Below are 16764 nucleotides of genomic sequence, written 5' to 3' on the forward strand. Positions count from 1 at the left end.
CATAAAATTGTTTACCAACAATTTAAGTACTTTATGAAAATTACATGGTACTGGTTATTTCTACATTTATCTTATTGCTATCACCTTAATGTATGTTGAAACCCGAACTGTCATGTTAAATAATAACAACCATAATATTCCATTGTAAAGAGTATGTTGTTAGAAAAGAAACATCATTTTTAAACTTATGAGCCGATTAAAATGTTAAAACACAAAATGTATTTTTAGTATGTGAATGGGATGAGCGAAGTCTCAACATTATAGTCACATAATGTTACAAAGGCTAGAGTTTCTCTGAAGATTTCTAACCTATTCCCATTAACAGATGAATAAATTTAGACCTCAGATGAAGAAAAATTTGCCCAAGCTTTAAAAGTAATAGATGGCAGACCAAAAATGTAAGCTTAAGTTTTCTAACTCTAAAGTCAAACTTAGAACAAGTTTGGTTTGTTCTTGTTTTAATGATACTGCATTTAAAAACAAAGTAGCTTTATTCTTTTTCTTCTGTATTTTTCTTTTATGAAATAGATATATTTCTTTTACACTCATAATCTCATTTAAAAAATCAGACAGTATAGAAAGGTATTTTTGAAAACTGAAAAATCACTATGAATCCCTGCACCTACAGGTACAAAAATTTATTTTTATGAACAAATTGCATAGGAAGTGCTAAAGCCTTAGGTCTTGTACTTTGAGGTATATATACTGAACAAAAGGAACTGAGCAGCAGATCTCTTAGGTGGCTGTTTTTATCTTAAAATGGAGGACAGTGATTAAAATTAAAATTACATGAAAATTTTGGAACAAAAGTTCACAATACTTGTGGGGGACAGGTATACTTAACCACAAATACTGTGACCCAAAGTGCTTCAACATTTAGTTACAGATAGTATTATACGAGAAGTGGTATTTTAGAATAAAGTAGTTGCTTAATATTCACAGGTCACAAAACAAAAAATTATGCTTATGTAGCAAATTAGCTTCAGTTGGAAACTATCTGTAAATGAGCAAATTATGTAATGGCCAGGAGTTCAGAAAAATGACTTGTGAAAGCATTGATTGAGAAGGAAAAGCCGCCGTTAAAGGACAGTACAGCCGGAAGGAAGCAAGTACTAACCTACTGCTCAGTCACTCGAAACAAGCTATTTGGAATGCTTTAAGCTATGGAATAGTAAAAGTAGCCCTTCCCAATTTTATGCACCGTCACAAATTTCTTCATAATGGTTTGTCCAAGGTTTATAACCCAACCCTAGCAACGATAATTCTATAATAGTTCTCTCCTTAATATTCCTTTCCCCTCCTTATTTCATGAAATAGCTGTATTTCTTTTATACTCATAACCCAGAAAATGAGAATGTATGTTCTGAGTATAAAAGAGATGTAGCTGTTTCATAAAAATACAGGAGAAAGTGAATAAAGCTATTTAAATTTGTTTAACGCAGTATCATTAAAAACAAACCAAATTTGTTCAAAGTTTGACTTTAGAATCAGGAGACTTAAGCTTACATTTTTGGCCTGCTATCTATTACTTTTAGAGCTTGGATAAATTATTCTTCATTTGAGGTCTAAATGCTATATATAGTTCATTCATAGCAGTACCACATAGGAGTATATCTATACAGTATATAGCCTTGGAGAAGTGCTCTAAGTTTCAGAGCATTTGTGGTGGCCATTGGTGACTCCAAAGCCCATGGTACTAGCCAATCCAGTTGAACATACCCTTTTGTCCATTGTTAACTGTTTGTTTAAATAGCAAACAGAAGAAACAATGGAAGTGTGGAAAACTGAGGGTTCCGTGTCAGTTCAAAGTAATGAGATCACATAACATATTGAGGAAATGTCCTAAGAGGAGTGGCAAGGCATAAACAAATGAATAAAAGTGTTCTCAGTGCTATTTAGTGGGTTCTGAATTTGAACTAGAGATTGAGATCTCTAGTTACGGAGACATTAACTCACATTAATGAGGTCTAGTGAATGGGAAAGCACAAACTGAAAGACTGTATCAATGTATGGTATGGTTTTCCCAGAGCTGTTTTGACTTAATAGCATCACAGATATGTTTAAGTTTTTATAACCTCATGATTACCATTCCAAATCTTGATTTCCTTCTAGAAACCTCTATACAGAAAAGATGAACTTAAAATTACTCGCTTTGTGGAAACTTAATCTTAAAAGTTCAAAATTTTCAAATAGCAATACCTAAAACAAGTTGCAGAGTAAAGAATCCTCTTTTTTTCTTTTTTTCAACATTAAGATTTGGTTAAACCTTTGCAAACGTGTTGCTAGCTGGAACCAACAAAAAATGTAAAAACTTTTTGTTTTAAGTCTTCCACTAACCACTTTGCTCATATTTCGTTCCTTTAAATAGAGGTGAGCCTGTGGTCCCAGATCATTTTACAGAGAATTAGTGAAATCAGTGAAATTCGATACAAAATAGTCTCCCTGTAGGATAAAAGTTACACTTTACCATAAACCTTCCTATGAACGCCTTCTGGATCTCTGATGTGTTCACACCTTTCCTAGGTTTGGACGTAATTTTTATTCTTACCTGTAATGGATAGTTTTTCCAAGGCGCTGCCCAGACACCCGATCTCCGTGTACTATTGAATTTCCTTTATTCCCTTGTCTTGACTCCATTCTGGGACGGAGAGGAAAGACAGGTGCCTGAGAACGGCAGCGGTCAGAGCCCCGCGGGGAAAATAACAAGCATGCAGGAGGGACCCGGCACCCCTTACGTTTCTGGTGCGGCTGGCGCTACTTGATGAGGATGCGAAACCCAAGCCAACCCGAGAAACTTCCCGAGCCCCGCCCGGCTCACGGCAGGCCACGCCCCAGTACGTGCTGGGGCGCAGCACCGCAGCCACGGCCACGGGCTCCCGGGCTGCCCGGCTCCCGTCGCGCGAGGCGGCTGCGTGTTTGCAGTGGGGTGGCTGCTGTCCGCTCCGCGTACGTGTGCGAGCGCATGCGGGAGGCCCTGGCCGCTCCGGGCTTGCGAATGGGCGGGGCCCGGCGCGGGGGATCAGCCCTGGGCTTTGTCTTCTGGGGCTTTGTCTTCTGGGACTTGTCGAAGTCGAAAGCGTAGTGCTTCCCAGATTGTTTTTTAGATGGGGGCCGTGGGCGAATGGGACTCAGTGTGTTGCTGTAGAGCTGTCTCCTTTGGGGTGTGAAGCTTTTTCTTTGTAGAATAGGAAAATTTGAGTTCTAACAGATTGGACCGTCGTTAGCTACATAATACTTTTTTTAAAAAATTAGACATCTAATCTAATAAAAAATACAGGACTTCTATGTCTATTTAAATATATTCCTCTTGAGCCGCTCAAAGACATAGCTTATTTTAAATAAAGCACTTTGAGATATGCGTAGTTAAGGATCTCGAAACTTAAGCTACCCCACGTGGTGCTGTTTTTTTATTTGGAGGGGTTTGGTCGGGGGGGGGGGTTGGCTTTTTACTTTTTTCATTATATTGTTTGCCAACTATTGAGGATCCTTTGGAAGAAGATAATCTTGTTGGACAGAAGGGAGGTGAGTGTATGGAATACGAAAAATGCTTGGAGCCTTAATCTCTGTAATAATTAGTATGTTAAGATTGCATAATGTAAAGTACAAAGCCAGCTATTGTTTAAATAACTTTGCCTCTGCATATCCACAGCTCACTGCATTTTACGTTTTATTTTAATTTGTTTCCTTCAGGAAAATTCATTGTGGTTTCTTCAAATAGAATTTCATAGAAAGCAAAAGTACACTTTTAAAAAGTAATTGAGGTGTTTTAGATACTTTTTACTAGTAAAAACTGATCTGTAGCCTCAGTCATCATACATGTGTGTGTTTGTGTTTAATTAGGGAGGTGCCCTTTAATGAGAGTGCCATAATTCTTTTGCTCTTACGGATGCATAGTCATTTTAGATGGACGATTCTCCATAGAGGAGAGCAGGCTGTGATATTAATCACAAAGGGTATGCCTTTTACAAAGTTGAGAAACGCCGTGTATAGCCAGATAAGTAGACTAGGATTCTGTGAAGCCAAATCTAATTTTAAAGATCTTTGAAATATTAACATTAACAAACTCTATTTTATGTAGAGATCCTTTCTAAATATGACTGGATAATATTATTTGCTCTTTGAAATGGATTTTTAAAAATGGTTCTACATACAAAATCTTTCATTAGGGTACAGAACAATCTGGGAAGAAGTCATTGTAAACTGTTGCCTGACTACCTAATCTGCTGGTAGAATATTAAAGCAAAAGCCTAAAGAAAATGAGCTACAAATACAGGAAATTAGAAAGGAGCCGGTACAGTCTGGGAGGTACTTTGCATCAGCCTTTGCCTCTTAGAGTTTTTCCAACTGCAAATATTTGCCACTTCTGTGAAGTTCCTTATCACTTCCTCTTTAGCTTTCTCACCTCTTTCTCTTTTTTTTAACCTTCTAATTTTTGCGTGCCTTATACCTCGTACTAAACCCTTAGTTTCTTCAGAGCATGTTTCCCATCTGACTCATCTTTGATCAGTCCTAAAACCTTCCACTCTGCATGCGCAAAGACAACTCACACATGATCCAAGGTGGGAGAGGATTTCAGGTGTGACAGAGACCAGAGAAGAATTATGATCAGAGGAAACGAATGGGGAACAGAACCATTTTCTAGCTCTTCCAGGGAGATTCATTCAATCAATGAATAATGTTGAGTAAGTACAAGATATTATTCTAAGACCTCTAGGTAATATAAATATTCTAGAATATAATGCCTGCTATCAAGAGAGCAGTTAATTCCTATTCCGCGAGGTACTCGCAAATTAAACTGTACTTGTGCAAATACAGTTGAAGTCTAAATAGAATTTTTATTGGCCCTTTGAGATGTTTTAAGCCACCATTACCTTTCCTTTTCAGGGTTGTCTCCAGCTTGATAATCTCTGTCTCCAGCCCAGGGTGCTCCCCACAGGCACCCCAAATTTGGCATGTCAAAAAATAACTCCTCATTTGTCCTCCAAATGGCTTCTCCTCTTGCATTCCCTGCTCAATGAATGGCATCATTCAGTCTGAAACCAGAACCCTAGAGGTCACTTGTCACTACTCCCTTATCTGCCACATATAGTCTGACACAGACCTTTGCTTTCCTTCAATTATAATTATGGAAACTCGAACATGTGCAAAAGTAAAGAGACTTGTGATGATGCCAAAGTGTCTGCAGTTTGTGTTCTCTGAGAGGTAGACTCTAAGATGGAGATTTCAGGAGATTTATTGAGGAGAGCTTTTCAACACCTGGAAGAGAAAGAGCAGAAGTAGGCAGAGGGAGAAACAGCTGAGGTGCAGCCCCAACAAAGGCCTTCAGCAGCCACATGGGGAGCTCTGGAACTGCATAGCCCTTGAAACTTGTCTCAAGTTACAGGGAGTGTGGAGGCCTTTACGCCCCTACATTGATCAGTGTCTTGATGTGGGCTGCCCCTGGGAGACATGACCTTTAGTAAGGCAGGTTTCTTCACCTGAGACAATTCCCAAAAAGGCCTAACAGCTGAAGACCATCTTCTGTTGCACTTACAGCAGCCAGGAGAATAAGTGCTTCATCTGTGTCACCCACAGTGCACACTTTAACAGGGATCAACTCATGGATGATCTTTTTTTCAGCTATACCTCTAATACGTGCACAAACACAAGCATACCTATTCTTTTGGTTTTTGGGTTTTCTGTGGGGTTTTTTGAGATAGAGTCTTGCTCTGTCATCCAGGCTACAGTGCTGTGACATGATCTTGGCTCACTGAAGCCTCTGTCTCCTGGGTTCAAGCGATTCTCCTGCTTCAGTCTCCTGGTAAGGGACTATGTTAACTTCTCTTCCCGGGTCCACAAGGGGTGTGGTTTCAAAGGCAAGAACTTCTTAGCACCATACCTCCATCCACCTGCCCATCTGGGAGCCTAGAGTTCTTTGTCTAACTTTCCAGCACATGGGAAGTGTAGACAGCCCAGATGAGCTTCCTTCGTTTAAAAAGCTCACCAAAAGCCTTGAAATGAGGGACTCTGTTGTAAGCCAGGCAGCCAATCCAGCATCAGAGTCAAAGATGAATCACTCCAGAGGAAGTCTGGAAAAGCTCCTCTCACTGGATGAAAACTTGAATGGGGCAGGAGTAACTCCGGGGTTAAATTCCCCCTACTCCCTTACCTATATGGATTTCCCTCTCTGGGATCCCCTCCCATGGCAGCGTGGGAGCCCTCTGTTTCTCTCTTTTTACCTGTGCGGACTCCATCTCTGGATCCCATCTTACGACAGCATGGGAGCGCTCTCTCTCTCTCTCTCTCTCTCTCTCTCTCTCTCTCTCTCCTCTCTCTCTCTCTCTCTCTCCCTCTATTTCTCTTTCTCTCTCTCTGCCTAATAAATCACTTTTCTGCAAAGCACTTTGGGTCTGATATTTACTTGAACAATATCACCACGCTGCCAGGGTCCTTCTCCCCATTCTTAGGTGAGTGAAACCCACCCAATCAGAAAACACTGAGCATCGTTGGGACACCCCTGCAGCCCCGCTCCTGTTACCCAGTTACACTGAGTAGCTGGGGTTACAGACATGCACCACCACGTCTGGCTAATTTTTGTATTTTTAGTAGAGATGGGGTTTCACTATGTTGGCCAGGCTGGCCTCAAACTCATGACCTCTGGTGATCCACCTGCTTTGGCCTCCCAACGTGCTGGAGGTGTGACAGAGTGAGACACCTCCAGCACTTTGGGAGGCCACACTGGGATTACAGGCATTAGCCACTGTGCCTGGCCATTAGTTACTAAAATTTAAATTTATTTTTTTCCTGTTAACAGAAGTAATCATATTATAAAGATACAGAAATGAATTATGTAAGAAGTGAAGTCCTCTGGCACTCCACCTCCAAGGACAAGTATTGTTTTACATTCATTATACTGTTCCCATTGAGAACATTTTAAATATAGAAATAACATAATCATAGTTTTGCTTTAGAAAAATTAGTTTGGCAACAGTGTATTATGGCAGGGATGGGGGACTTATGAGGGGAGATGGAGGTGAAACCTTGTCTCTACAAAAAAATACAAAAATTAGCCAGGCATGGTGCATGCGTGTAGTCTCAGCTTTCAAGAGGCTGAAGCACAAGAATCACTTGAACCCAGGAGGTGGAGGTTGACGAGATCATGCCACTGCACTCCAGCCTTGGCCACAGAGCAATACTTTGTCTCGAAAAAAAAAAAATTTAGCAGCTATTGATTGTCTTCAGATTAAAGTTCAAATGCTTATATATTTGGTGTTATGACCAAAACTGTGAGAAGTTGAGATTTATAAATACACATATTTATGTCATATGATTTATATTTATAAAATATAAATAATTTATATATAAATATTGTATATATGATATATTCTCTGGTGTTTCTGTCAGTGCTGGTGATGGAAACACCAGAGAACAGGTCATTTATTACTCACACAGCATATTAATGCCAGAACCTCAGGACCAGATATATTCACCTGTATGTGCAAGTAGAGTTTGCACTACAGGACAGGAACCGCCAAATTATGAGAGTTGGGGCTTATACCTAGGAGCTGAGATATCTGCCCATCCTCTTCTATAGAACATTGCTATGGGATATGATCACATTTTCTCTGGAAAGAGAGAGAAAGGGCAGGTCTTTAACTTTCCTTTACCACTTTGGAATGTAAATAAATGACTCCAAGTGAGCGAAGTCTCTAAATCTCTTCAGAATTTTCTGTCTTTAAGATTAATATCTAGTTATCCTTTACTCAGACTGTGCAGGAGCACTGAGAAATACAGGGAGAAAAATCTTCCAACTCAAGGCATTCCAGGACTTGGATCTCCTGCCTATTTTTCCAAATTCTACCAAGGTCTTTCCCTGCATCCTGGGTCCCGGTGATGTAACCTTCTAGCATGCCATCTAACATCTTTGTGCCTTTGTACTTGCTCTTTCTCTGTGTCTGCAACACCCTTCTTATCTCATCATCTCCTTGATTTCTCACATTTTTCACAACTCATTTCTACTTTAGAAAGCCTATCCTCTCAGGGACTGGATTAGGAAATTCTCCTCAGTGTTCCCATTTTGTATGGTGCTTAACTCTTTAATAGTATTAATCACACTAAAATTGTACTTATGTACTTGAAGTGAACTGTTCTGTACTAAATGATGAGCAACCTGAAGATAGGTCTTTAAATGCATACGTAGCAGAATGGCAGCATAAAAAGCTTTGCGACCTCCGTATGAAACAACTATAACTGAGGCCGGGCGCGGTGGCTCACGCCTGTAATCCCAGCACTTTGGGAGGCCGAGGCAGGTGGATCACGAGGTCAAGAGATCGAGACCATCCTGGTCAACATGGTGAAACCCTGTCTCTACTAAAAATACAAAAAATCAGCTGGGCATGGTGGCGCGTACTTCGAATCCCAGCTACTCAGGAGGCTGAGGCAGGAGAATTGCCTGAACCCAGGAGGCGGAGGTTGCGGTGAGCCGAGATGGCGCCATTGCACTTCAGCCTGGGTAATAAGAGCGAAACTCTGTCTCAAAAAAAAGAAACACCTATAACTGGTGAAGCACTTTAAAAACAACCATTTCAGGTTTCCTGAAACTGCCCAAAAGTTATACAGCAAATGAAGAAATGTTTATTCAAGAATCTTGGTAAGAACACCAGTAGTCTGTCAGTGGTAGTTGAGCCATGACTTGCTGCTTCTACCATCCTGCCCACCTTGAGGAAAGTTCCACTCAGGTGGGTGTGGCAAAGAAGATGGGGCTCCTTCTTCCCCCAGATCCCAGTAGAGGACGAGGAGCATTTTGGTCACAACCATTTAACGAGTCTTAAAGACACTGCAGAGTTTCCCTCATCTTCCTGTCTTCTTCTGAGCTCTTCTAACTCCTCCAGCCTCTGCCCATTACTCAGTTCTATGAAAGGAAAATAAAGTTCGGAACCACAAAATCCCTAAACAAAGGAAAAGTCAAGTTGGGAACAATGTCTTATTTAGGAATAAAACTTCCTGTTTTATTCCTAAATATTTATTCCTAAATAAGATAGCTACAAAGATAAAAAGCTTTTATTACTAAGTAAGATAGCTACAAAGATAAAAAGCTTTTATTACTAAGTAAGATAGCTGCAAAGATAAAAAGCTACATACCTCCCTCACCGCTTTCCTAAAAGTAAATTCCTTGTGGACGAAGGACAGACAGAACTCAGTCATGCCTCTGAGGCTCACCTGGGACAAATGCATATCTAATTGCTTCCTCTGCTTTATTGTTTATGCAAAATGCAGATTCACTAAGCCAGACTAAATTATGTATCCAGTGGATGGCTGATCAAGGAGTTGAAAAAATGCAACCTTTTGTCTCTTACTACTTCCAACCTGGAAGCCCCCCTCTTTCAAACTGTCCTGCCTAACTGGACCAAACCAATGTACATCTTACACATATTGATTAATTAATCTCATGTCTCCCTAAAATGTACAAAAGCAAGCTGTACCCCAACCACCTCGAGCACATGTCTTCAGGACCTCCTGAGGTTGTGTCACCAGTGCATCCTTAACCTTGGCAAAATGAACTTTCTAAATTGATTGAGATTTCTTCTAGATACCTTTTGGCTTCCAAAAGCTGCTTCCACATCTTTATATCAATGCCTGAAGCCTGGTACCAATTTTCTGTCTTAGTCCACTTGTGTGTTGCTATAAAGAAGTACCTGAGGCTCGGTAATTTATAAAGAAAAGAGGTTTAATTGGCTCATGGTTCTGTAGCCTGTGTAGGAAGCATGGCGTCAGCATCTGCTTGGCTTCTGGTGAGGCCTCAGGAGCTACTAATTATGGCGGAAGGTCAAGGGGGAGCCAGCACATCTCATGGCAAGAGAGGGAGCAAGAGAGAGAAAGACAAGGTCCCAGACTCTTTTAAACAACCAGATCTTGTGTGAACTAACTGAATGACAATTCACTTACCACCAAGGGGATGGTGCTAAGCCATTCATGAGGGATCCACCCCCATGATCCAGTCACCTCCCACCAGGCCCTACCTCCAACACTGGGAATCACATTTTATCATGAGATTTGGAGGGGACAAACATCGAAACCATATCATGTATCTCCCTGGAGGGACAAGCTGCCAGCATTTCTATATGCTGTCATGTTCGGTTGTAAAGGCTAAATTGCAGATGAGTGTGGCCTGAAGAATGAAACGACTGCAGATTCCTTTCCTCCTTTCAGATTACATTCACAGGCAGTGGCTGTATCCCAGGTGCAGCAGGCTGAGAGTACTGGAATCCCAGTTGCCCTTATCGCAGCTCACACATAGGGTGCGAGTTCCATGCTGGGACAGGCAAGCTGAGAATAACGAATGGAAACTACTTCTCCCTTGCAAAGCCTTGTTCATAAAGCAGAAGGTGAGAGAAGGTGAGAAGTTCTCTGAGAGAAGGTGACTGTTCCTATCCCCAGCTCTGGCTGGAGCAGTGGCTCAGAGGTTTTGCTCAAGGGGAGAAACATCCATAAGAAAAGAAATTTCTGAAACTCTTACCAGAGGAAATTACTATATTTGGAAAGGAGTAGGGAAAAAAATTGAACCTAAATTTGCTCTTGAAAACATGGATATTTTGGTTGTAAGCAATTAAGAGGACGCTGGTACCTGCCTAAAAGCAACAAGCTAAACTGCACACCACTTGTTTACCAGAGAAAGCTAGGGAAGAGATGGCTAAGAAGAGCCTTCCTGGGATCAGAGCAAACCTCAAGACTGAACTCAAGAACTACCTCTGCAAAGGAGCCTAAATGTAATTGGATTAGACAATGGAGTAATTTATTCCCCCAGGGCATTGACAAAAACAGTGGAGCAATCAGCTAGCAAATTAGTAGAGTCTAACAGCTGGGTGGATACTAAAAGGCGGACAGCTTAACAGAGATGGGGAAGGACAAAGAATACTGGTAAAGCCACTATCATCCCAGTGTTACGGTTGTAAGGAAGGCCAAGGCTGCAGTCTTTGAGGAGCAGTATCAGAAGCTTCACATTGAATTGGGGAAATGGACTTCACTAAAATAGTCCAGTCAAGTCAATAAACAAATAAGTAAACAGAATCAATAAGGTCCAGGAGAACGAGAAAAACAATCAGTATCCAGAATTATACAATAAATTGTCTAAAGTATCAAATCTTTAACAAAAAAAAATGCATAAGATATGAAAAGAAACAGGAAAATTTGATCCATACACAGGAAAAAAGGATGCAAGAGAAATTACATAACAGAGCCTCAATGGCTGACTTAACAAAGACTTTAAAGCAGTCTTTAAAAATATATCCTAAGAATCAAAGAAAACCATGCTTAAAGATGTGAAGCAATGTATGGTGACAATGGTTAATCAAATACAGAATACAAATAGCTAGAAAATATTATTTTTTTCTTTTTCTCTCTCTTTTTTTTTTTTTGGAGACAGAGTCTTGCTCTGTCACCAGGCTGGAGCACAGTGGCGCAGTCTCAGCTCACTGCAACCTCCGCCTCCCAGGTTCAAGCAATTCTTCTGCCACAGCCTCCCGAGTAGCTGGGACTACAGGCGGGTGCCAAACGCCCAGCTAATTTTTGTATTTTTAGTAGAGACGGGGTTTCACCATGTTGGCCAAGATGGTCTCGATCTCTTGACCTCGTGATCCACCCGCCTTGGCCTCCCAAAGTGCTGGGATTGCAGGCGTGAGCCACTGCACCCAGCAGAAATTATTTTGAAAAGAGCCAAATAGAAATTCTAGAGCTAAAAAGTAAAATAACTGAAATAAAAACATCACTAGGTTCTTCAAGCACCACTTACAGGGTGCTGATGGTACATTAGTGAACAGACACACACACATTCTCCAGGTTTATCTTTACAGCATAGGAGGTCTTAGCCAGGAAAATGAAGAGGGAAAGAAATAAAAGGGATAAGGATTGGAAAGGAAAAAGCAAACTATCATTACTATTGTTATTCACAGCTGCTGATACCATTGATAAAGAAAGCCTAAAAGAATCTACAGAAAAATTATTAGGAAAGAGTTTAACAAGGGGACTGGATACTAGATAAATATATATATATATAATATATGTATATATATAATTCAATTGCATTTTTATATGTTGGAATCAAGCAGTTAAAAAATGTAAGGCAGTCAAAGATACTGAATACAATAGCCACACAAAAACATAAGGCATATAAGAAAAATGTAACAAAAGACAAGTAAAAAGTTCAGGAAGAAAAATTATAAAACTTGAGTAAGGATGCTACAGGTAACTTAAAGAAATGTTTATGGATAGAAATAATACAATAAAGATGTTATTCCAGCTGGGTGTGGTGGCTCCCACCTGTGATCCCACCACTTTGGGAGGCAGAGGTGGGTGGATCACTTGAGGTCAGGAGTTCAAGACCAGCCTAACCAACATGGTGAAACCCCATCATCTCTACTAAAAATACAAAATTAGCTGGGCATGGTGGTGCATGCCTGTAATCCCAGCTACTCGGGAAGCTGAGGCAGGAGAATCACTTGAACCCTGGAGGCAGAGGTTTCAGTGAGCCGAGATTGTGCCATTGCACTCCAACCTGGGCAACAAGAGCGAAACTCCATCTCAAAAGAAAAGAAAAATGGACAAAATATATAAACAAGAATTTCACAGTAAAGGAAATATGAATAGAAAATTAAAATTTGAAAAGATGCACAACCACATTAGTAATTAGAGAAATGTATATTAAGACCACAATTAGAAGCCAAATTTGTGAGATGATTTTTTTTTTTTTTCGAGACACGGTCTCGCTCTGTCACCCAGGCTGGAATGCAGTGGTGTGATCTTGGCTCACTGCACCCTCCGCCTCCCGGGTTCAAGTGATTCTCATACCTCAGCCTCCCAAGTAGCTAGGACTACAGGTGCATACCATCATGCCCGACTAATTTTTGTGTTTTTGGTAGAAACAGGGTTTTTTCAAGTTGGCCAGGCTATTCTTGAATTCCTGACCTCACGTGATCTGCCCGCCTTGGCCTTTCGAAGTGCTAGGATTAGAGCCATGAGCCACCAAGCCTGGCCAAGTCAAGCTATTCTAAAATACAATTTGGAAGTATAAGTTTGAACACTTGCACCTCTTATTAGTCAACGATGATAATGGTAGATATATATTCTAATCCTAGATATATATTCTAGATTCCTGCAATGTTTAAGAAGAATTGCCATATTTACTAAACAAAAATATGCCCAGTCAAATTATATTTTAGATAAAAAATGAATAATTTTTTAGTTGATCTGAAATTCAAATTTAATTGGGTCTCATATTTTATCTGATAACCCTATAAAGTTGACATATACAACTAATCAAAGTAGCATTGTTCATAATAGCAAAATCTGGAATTCACTTACATTTCCATTGAGGAAATAATAGATAAGCTGTATATTTGCAAAATGGAATATTAGATAGCAATTGAAAAGAAATGAACTACAGTTATGAGTAATAATATAAGTAGACCAGACATGGTGGCTCACACCTATGATCCTAGCATTTTGGGAGGCTGAGGCAGGTGGATCACCAGGTCAAGAGATCAAGACCATACTGGCCGACATGGTGAAACCCTGTCTCTACCAAAAATACAAAAAATTAGCTGGGCGTGGTGGCAGCGCCTGTAGTCCCAGCTACTTGGGAGGCTGAGGCAGGAGAATTGCTTGAACCCGGGAGGTGGAGGTTGCAGTGAGCCGAGATCATGCCACTACACTCAAGCCTGGTAACAGAGCGAGATTCTGTCTCTAATAATAATAATAATAATATGAGTGCATCCTGGAAATGTTTTAAAAGCAATGCAAAGAATATATATTATGAATTGCAATACCATTTTCATAAAACTCAAAACCAACCACAACTAAAAAATACATTGTTTAAACATACATACATATGTGATAAAATATATACATGAGAATGAGAAACAAAACGCAAGGTAGTTATTTATTTTTTCAGATTCAATCTCACTCTGTAGCCCAGGATGTACAGTGGCATGATGTCAGCTCACTACAACCTCTGCCTCCTGCAACCACTGCCTCCCACAACCACTGCCTCCCAAGCTCAAGTGAGCCTCCCACCTCAGCCTCCGGACTAGCTAAGACTACAGGTGTGCACCACTATGCCCAGCTAATTTTTTTGTATTTTTTGTAGAGATGGGGTTTCACCATGTTGCCCAGGCTGGTTTCCAATTCTTGGGCTCAAGATTCTCCTGCCTTGGTCTCCCAAGTGTTGGGATTACAGGCGTGAGCCACCATGCCCAGCCAGTAATTGTGATTAAAGTAGAGTACAGGCAAAGGAATGGGTCAGAGGAGGAAATCACAGATTGATGTGAAGGTGTTGGTAATGTTCTGGTTCCTATACAGGTGAAAGGTGCACGGTTGTTTAACAGCTATGCTTTTTATCTCACCATCACATAAATTTTTCTGTGACATAAAATATTACATTTAAAAAACAAGTCAAGAGGCCTGGGTGCAGTGGCTCAAGCCTGTAATCCCAGCACTTTGTGAGGCTGAGGTGAGTGGATCACCTGAGGTCAGGAGTTCGAGACCAGCTTGGCCACCATGGTGACACCCTGTCTCTACTAAAAATACAAAAAAAAAAAAAAAAAAAAAAAAAATCCGGGTATAGTGGTGCATGACTGTAAAAAAAAAAAATTATCCGGGTGTAGTGGTGCATGCCTGTAATCCCAGTTACTTGGGAGGCTGAGGCAGGAGAATCTCTTGAACCCAGGAGGCAGAGGTTACAGTGAGCCGAAATCACACCATTGCCCTCCCACCTGGGCAACAAGAGCTAAACTCCATCTCAAAAAGAAAACACACACACACACACACCCCCAGAAAACATACAAAAAAAACAGGTCAAGGATCAGGAAAGTAAAGTGAGTTGATACTCCATACACAGAAAGTCCAGTGTTTTTCTGTTATATCAGGATACCTCTCCTAAAGAATGGCATGCCTTTCTTTTTATTTATTTATCTAATTTTTTGAAACGGAGTTTCACTTTTGTTGCCAAAGCTGGAGTGCAATGGCGCGATCTGGGCTCACCACAACTTCTGCCTCCCAGGTTCAAGCGATTCTCCTGCTTCAGCCTCCCGAGTAGCTGGGACTACAGGCATGTGCCACCACGCCCGGCTCATTTTGTATTTTCAGTAGAGATGGGGTTTCTCTGTGTTGGTCAGGCTGGTCTCAAACTCCCGACCTCAGGTGATCCGCCCGCTTTGGCCTTCCAAAGTGCTGGCATTACAGGCGCGAGCCACCGCGACCGGCAGCATGCCTTTCAATCAGAGAAACTGTCTAAAGTTCAAAATGCCACTCCATAGCTAGCTCCTAGGGGAAAGAAGCTAGGTGGTAGAATGTATACAAAAAGCCAATTCATCTAAATAATAACAAGTAGGTATTTCTGTAGCACGGGGTGAATACATGGGGGGGTAGGAGAGGGTTGTTTACAAGAAGGTATGAAATACAGCTCTTCTTCTCAAGAGTGGTTGCAGAATATCAGGGCTACAAAGAGAGGACCACACATGAAGCACCGTATTATGTGGGTGGACTATTAGGGTTCTTGATGACCAGAAGGAGAATGAGTGCAGTTTATTTCCTAGCAAGCCTTCTTTAGCTTCTCTTCCCACGTGTGGATAGGTTGGGGTTGGAACTGTTCTTTCCTAGCTCAAAAGTTCACTTATGTCACACCAGAGTCACTTTAAAGGAGAGTGCTAGTAAGAGTAAAGTCAAGTTACATAAACGGAAAATGAACCTAAAATCGCTCGTGAGCAAACACAACACTTGAGACGTAAACCTTTTCAATAGAAAGGCGGATTTAAGCACTCTGGGTAAAAGCTATCTCAGCCAGTAAAACAGCAGAACGGTTTCACCTACGCAAAGCAAGCACCACGACCAGTGCAAGAGCCCGGATGAAGGCGGAGCTAAGCGTGCCGGATAATGCATCATGGAGCGTGGTGCGTCACGTCGTAGGGGGCGGGCCGTCCGTGCTTGGTTTCCTGGGCTACCGCCGCCGGCTGATCCGCTAAAGGTGTGCGGACTTCGGGAGCCATGGGGACGCCTCCCGGCCTGCAAACCGACTGTGAGGCGTTACTTAGCCGCTTCCAGGAGACGGACAGTGTACGCTTCGAGGACTTCACGGAGCTCTGGAGAAACATGAAGTTCGGGACTATCTTCTGGTGAGTGTTTCTTGTCCACCACTTGCCTCTGCCCACAGATGGTGTGGAAAGTTGCCTCCCTCTCGGCGATATTGCACTTGGGAAGGGCTGAGAAGAGCTGCAGTCTCCGAAGGTTGCCTCCATCACTCCTGGACCTTCCCCTGTGCACAGGCCACGCGCTTTCTCCGCTCTATTTCACTGGGCCCTGATGGCTGTTGCGGCCTCCACCCAAATATGCGTCTCTACCTGGCCTCCCTTCTAAACTCCTCTCTTCGTCTCCACTGCCTCCACCCTCACCCAGGCCACTATCATTTGTCCTTCTTCAGTTTTGTTCTAGGGCCTCACGTTTAAAAACACAACACACAAGCAAAGACAAAACCCTTCAAGATTGAATTAATCTTTCCTATAACAACCAAAATTGTCTCTTTTTTTGAGACGGAGTCTCGCTCTGTCTCCTAGGCTGGAGTGCGGTGGCGCGGTCTTGGCTCACTGCAACCTCCGCCTCCCAGGTTCAAGCGATTCTCCTGCCTCAGCCTCCCAAGTAGCTGGGACTACAGGCGCATGCCACCACGCCCGGCTAATTTTTTGTCTTTATAATGGAGACGGAGTTTCACCATGTTGGCCAGGCTGGCCTCGAACTCCT

At 41.7% G+C, this 16764-nt stretch overlaps 1 protein-coding gene and 1 long non-coding RNA gene across 4 annotated transcripts in view; one reads left to right on the forward strand and one right to left on the reverse strand.

The window, feature by feature from the left end:
- LOC135274247 (uncharacterized) overlaps positions 1 to 2732 on the reverse strand; it is a 37381-nt gene extending 34649 nt beyond the window's left edge. Inside the window, exon 1 of the long non-coding RNA XR_010342058.1 lies at positions 2549 to 2732. This is a non-coding gene — a long non-coding RNA (uncharacterized LOC135274247). The remainder of the gene's footprint in view (positions 1 to 2548) is intronic.
- Positions 2733 to 3071: 339 nt separating this feature from the next.
- The window catches only part of SNAPC1 (small nuclear RNA activating complex polypeptide 1), a 44922-nt gene continuing 31229 nt past the window's right edge, over positions 3072 to 16764 (forward strand). The window contains exons 1-2 of one of the 3 annotated variants that reach the window (XM_012439649.3): positions 3072 to 3522; positions 4167 to 4682. In XM_012439649.3, coding sequence (XP_012295072.1) covers positions 4669 to 4682 — 14 coding nt within the window. In that variant the 5' untranslated portion in view covers positions 3072 to 3522; positions 4167 to 4668. Of the gene's footprint in view, positions 3523 to 4166; positions 4683 to 15941; positions 16143 to 16764 lie in introns of those variants that run through there. The other 2 variants (XM_012439650.3, XM_012439648.2) reach the window with 2 other exon arrangements.

This window comes from Aotus nancymaae, unplaced genomic scaffold (genome assembly GCF_030222135.1).
Source record: "Aotus nancymaae isolate 86718 unplaced genomic scaffold, 86718_ANA_hifiasm-v0.15.2.pri h1tg000011l, whole genome shotgun sequence".
Taxonomy (NCBI): domain Eukaryota; kingdom Metazoa; phylum Chordata; class Mammalia; order Primates; family Aotidae; genus Aotus; species Aotus nancymaae.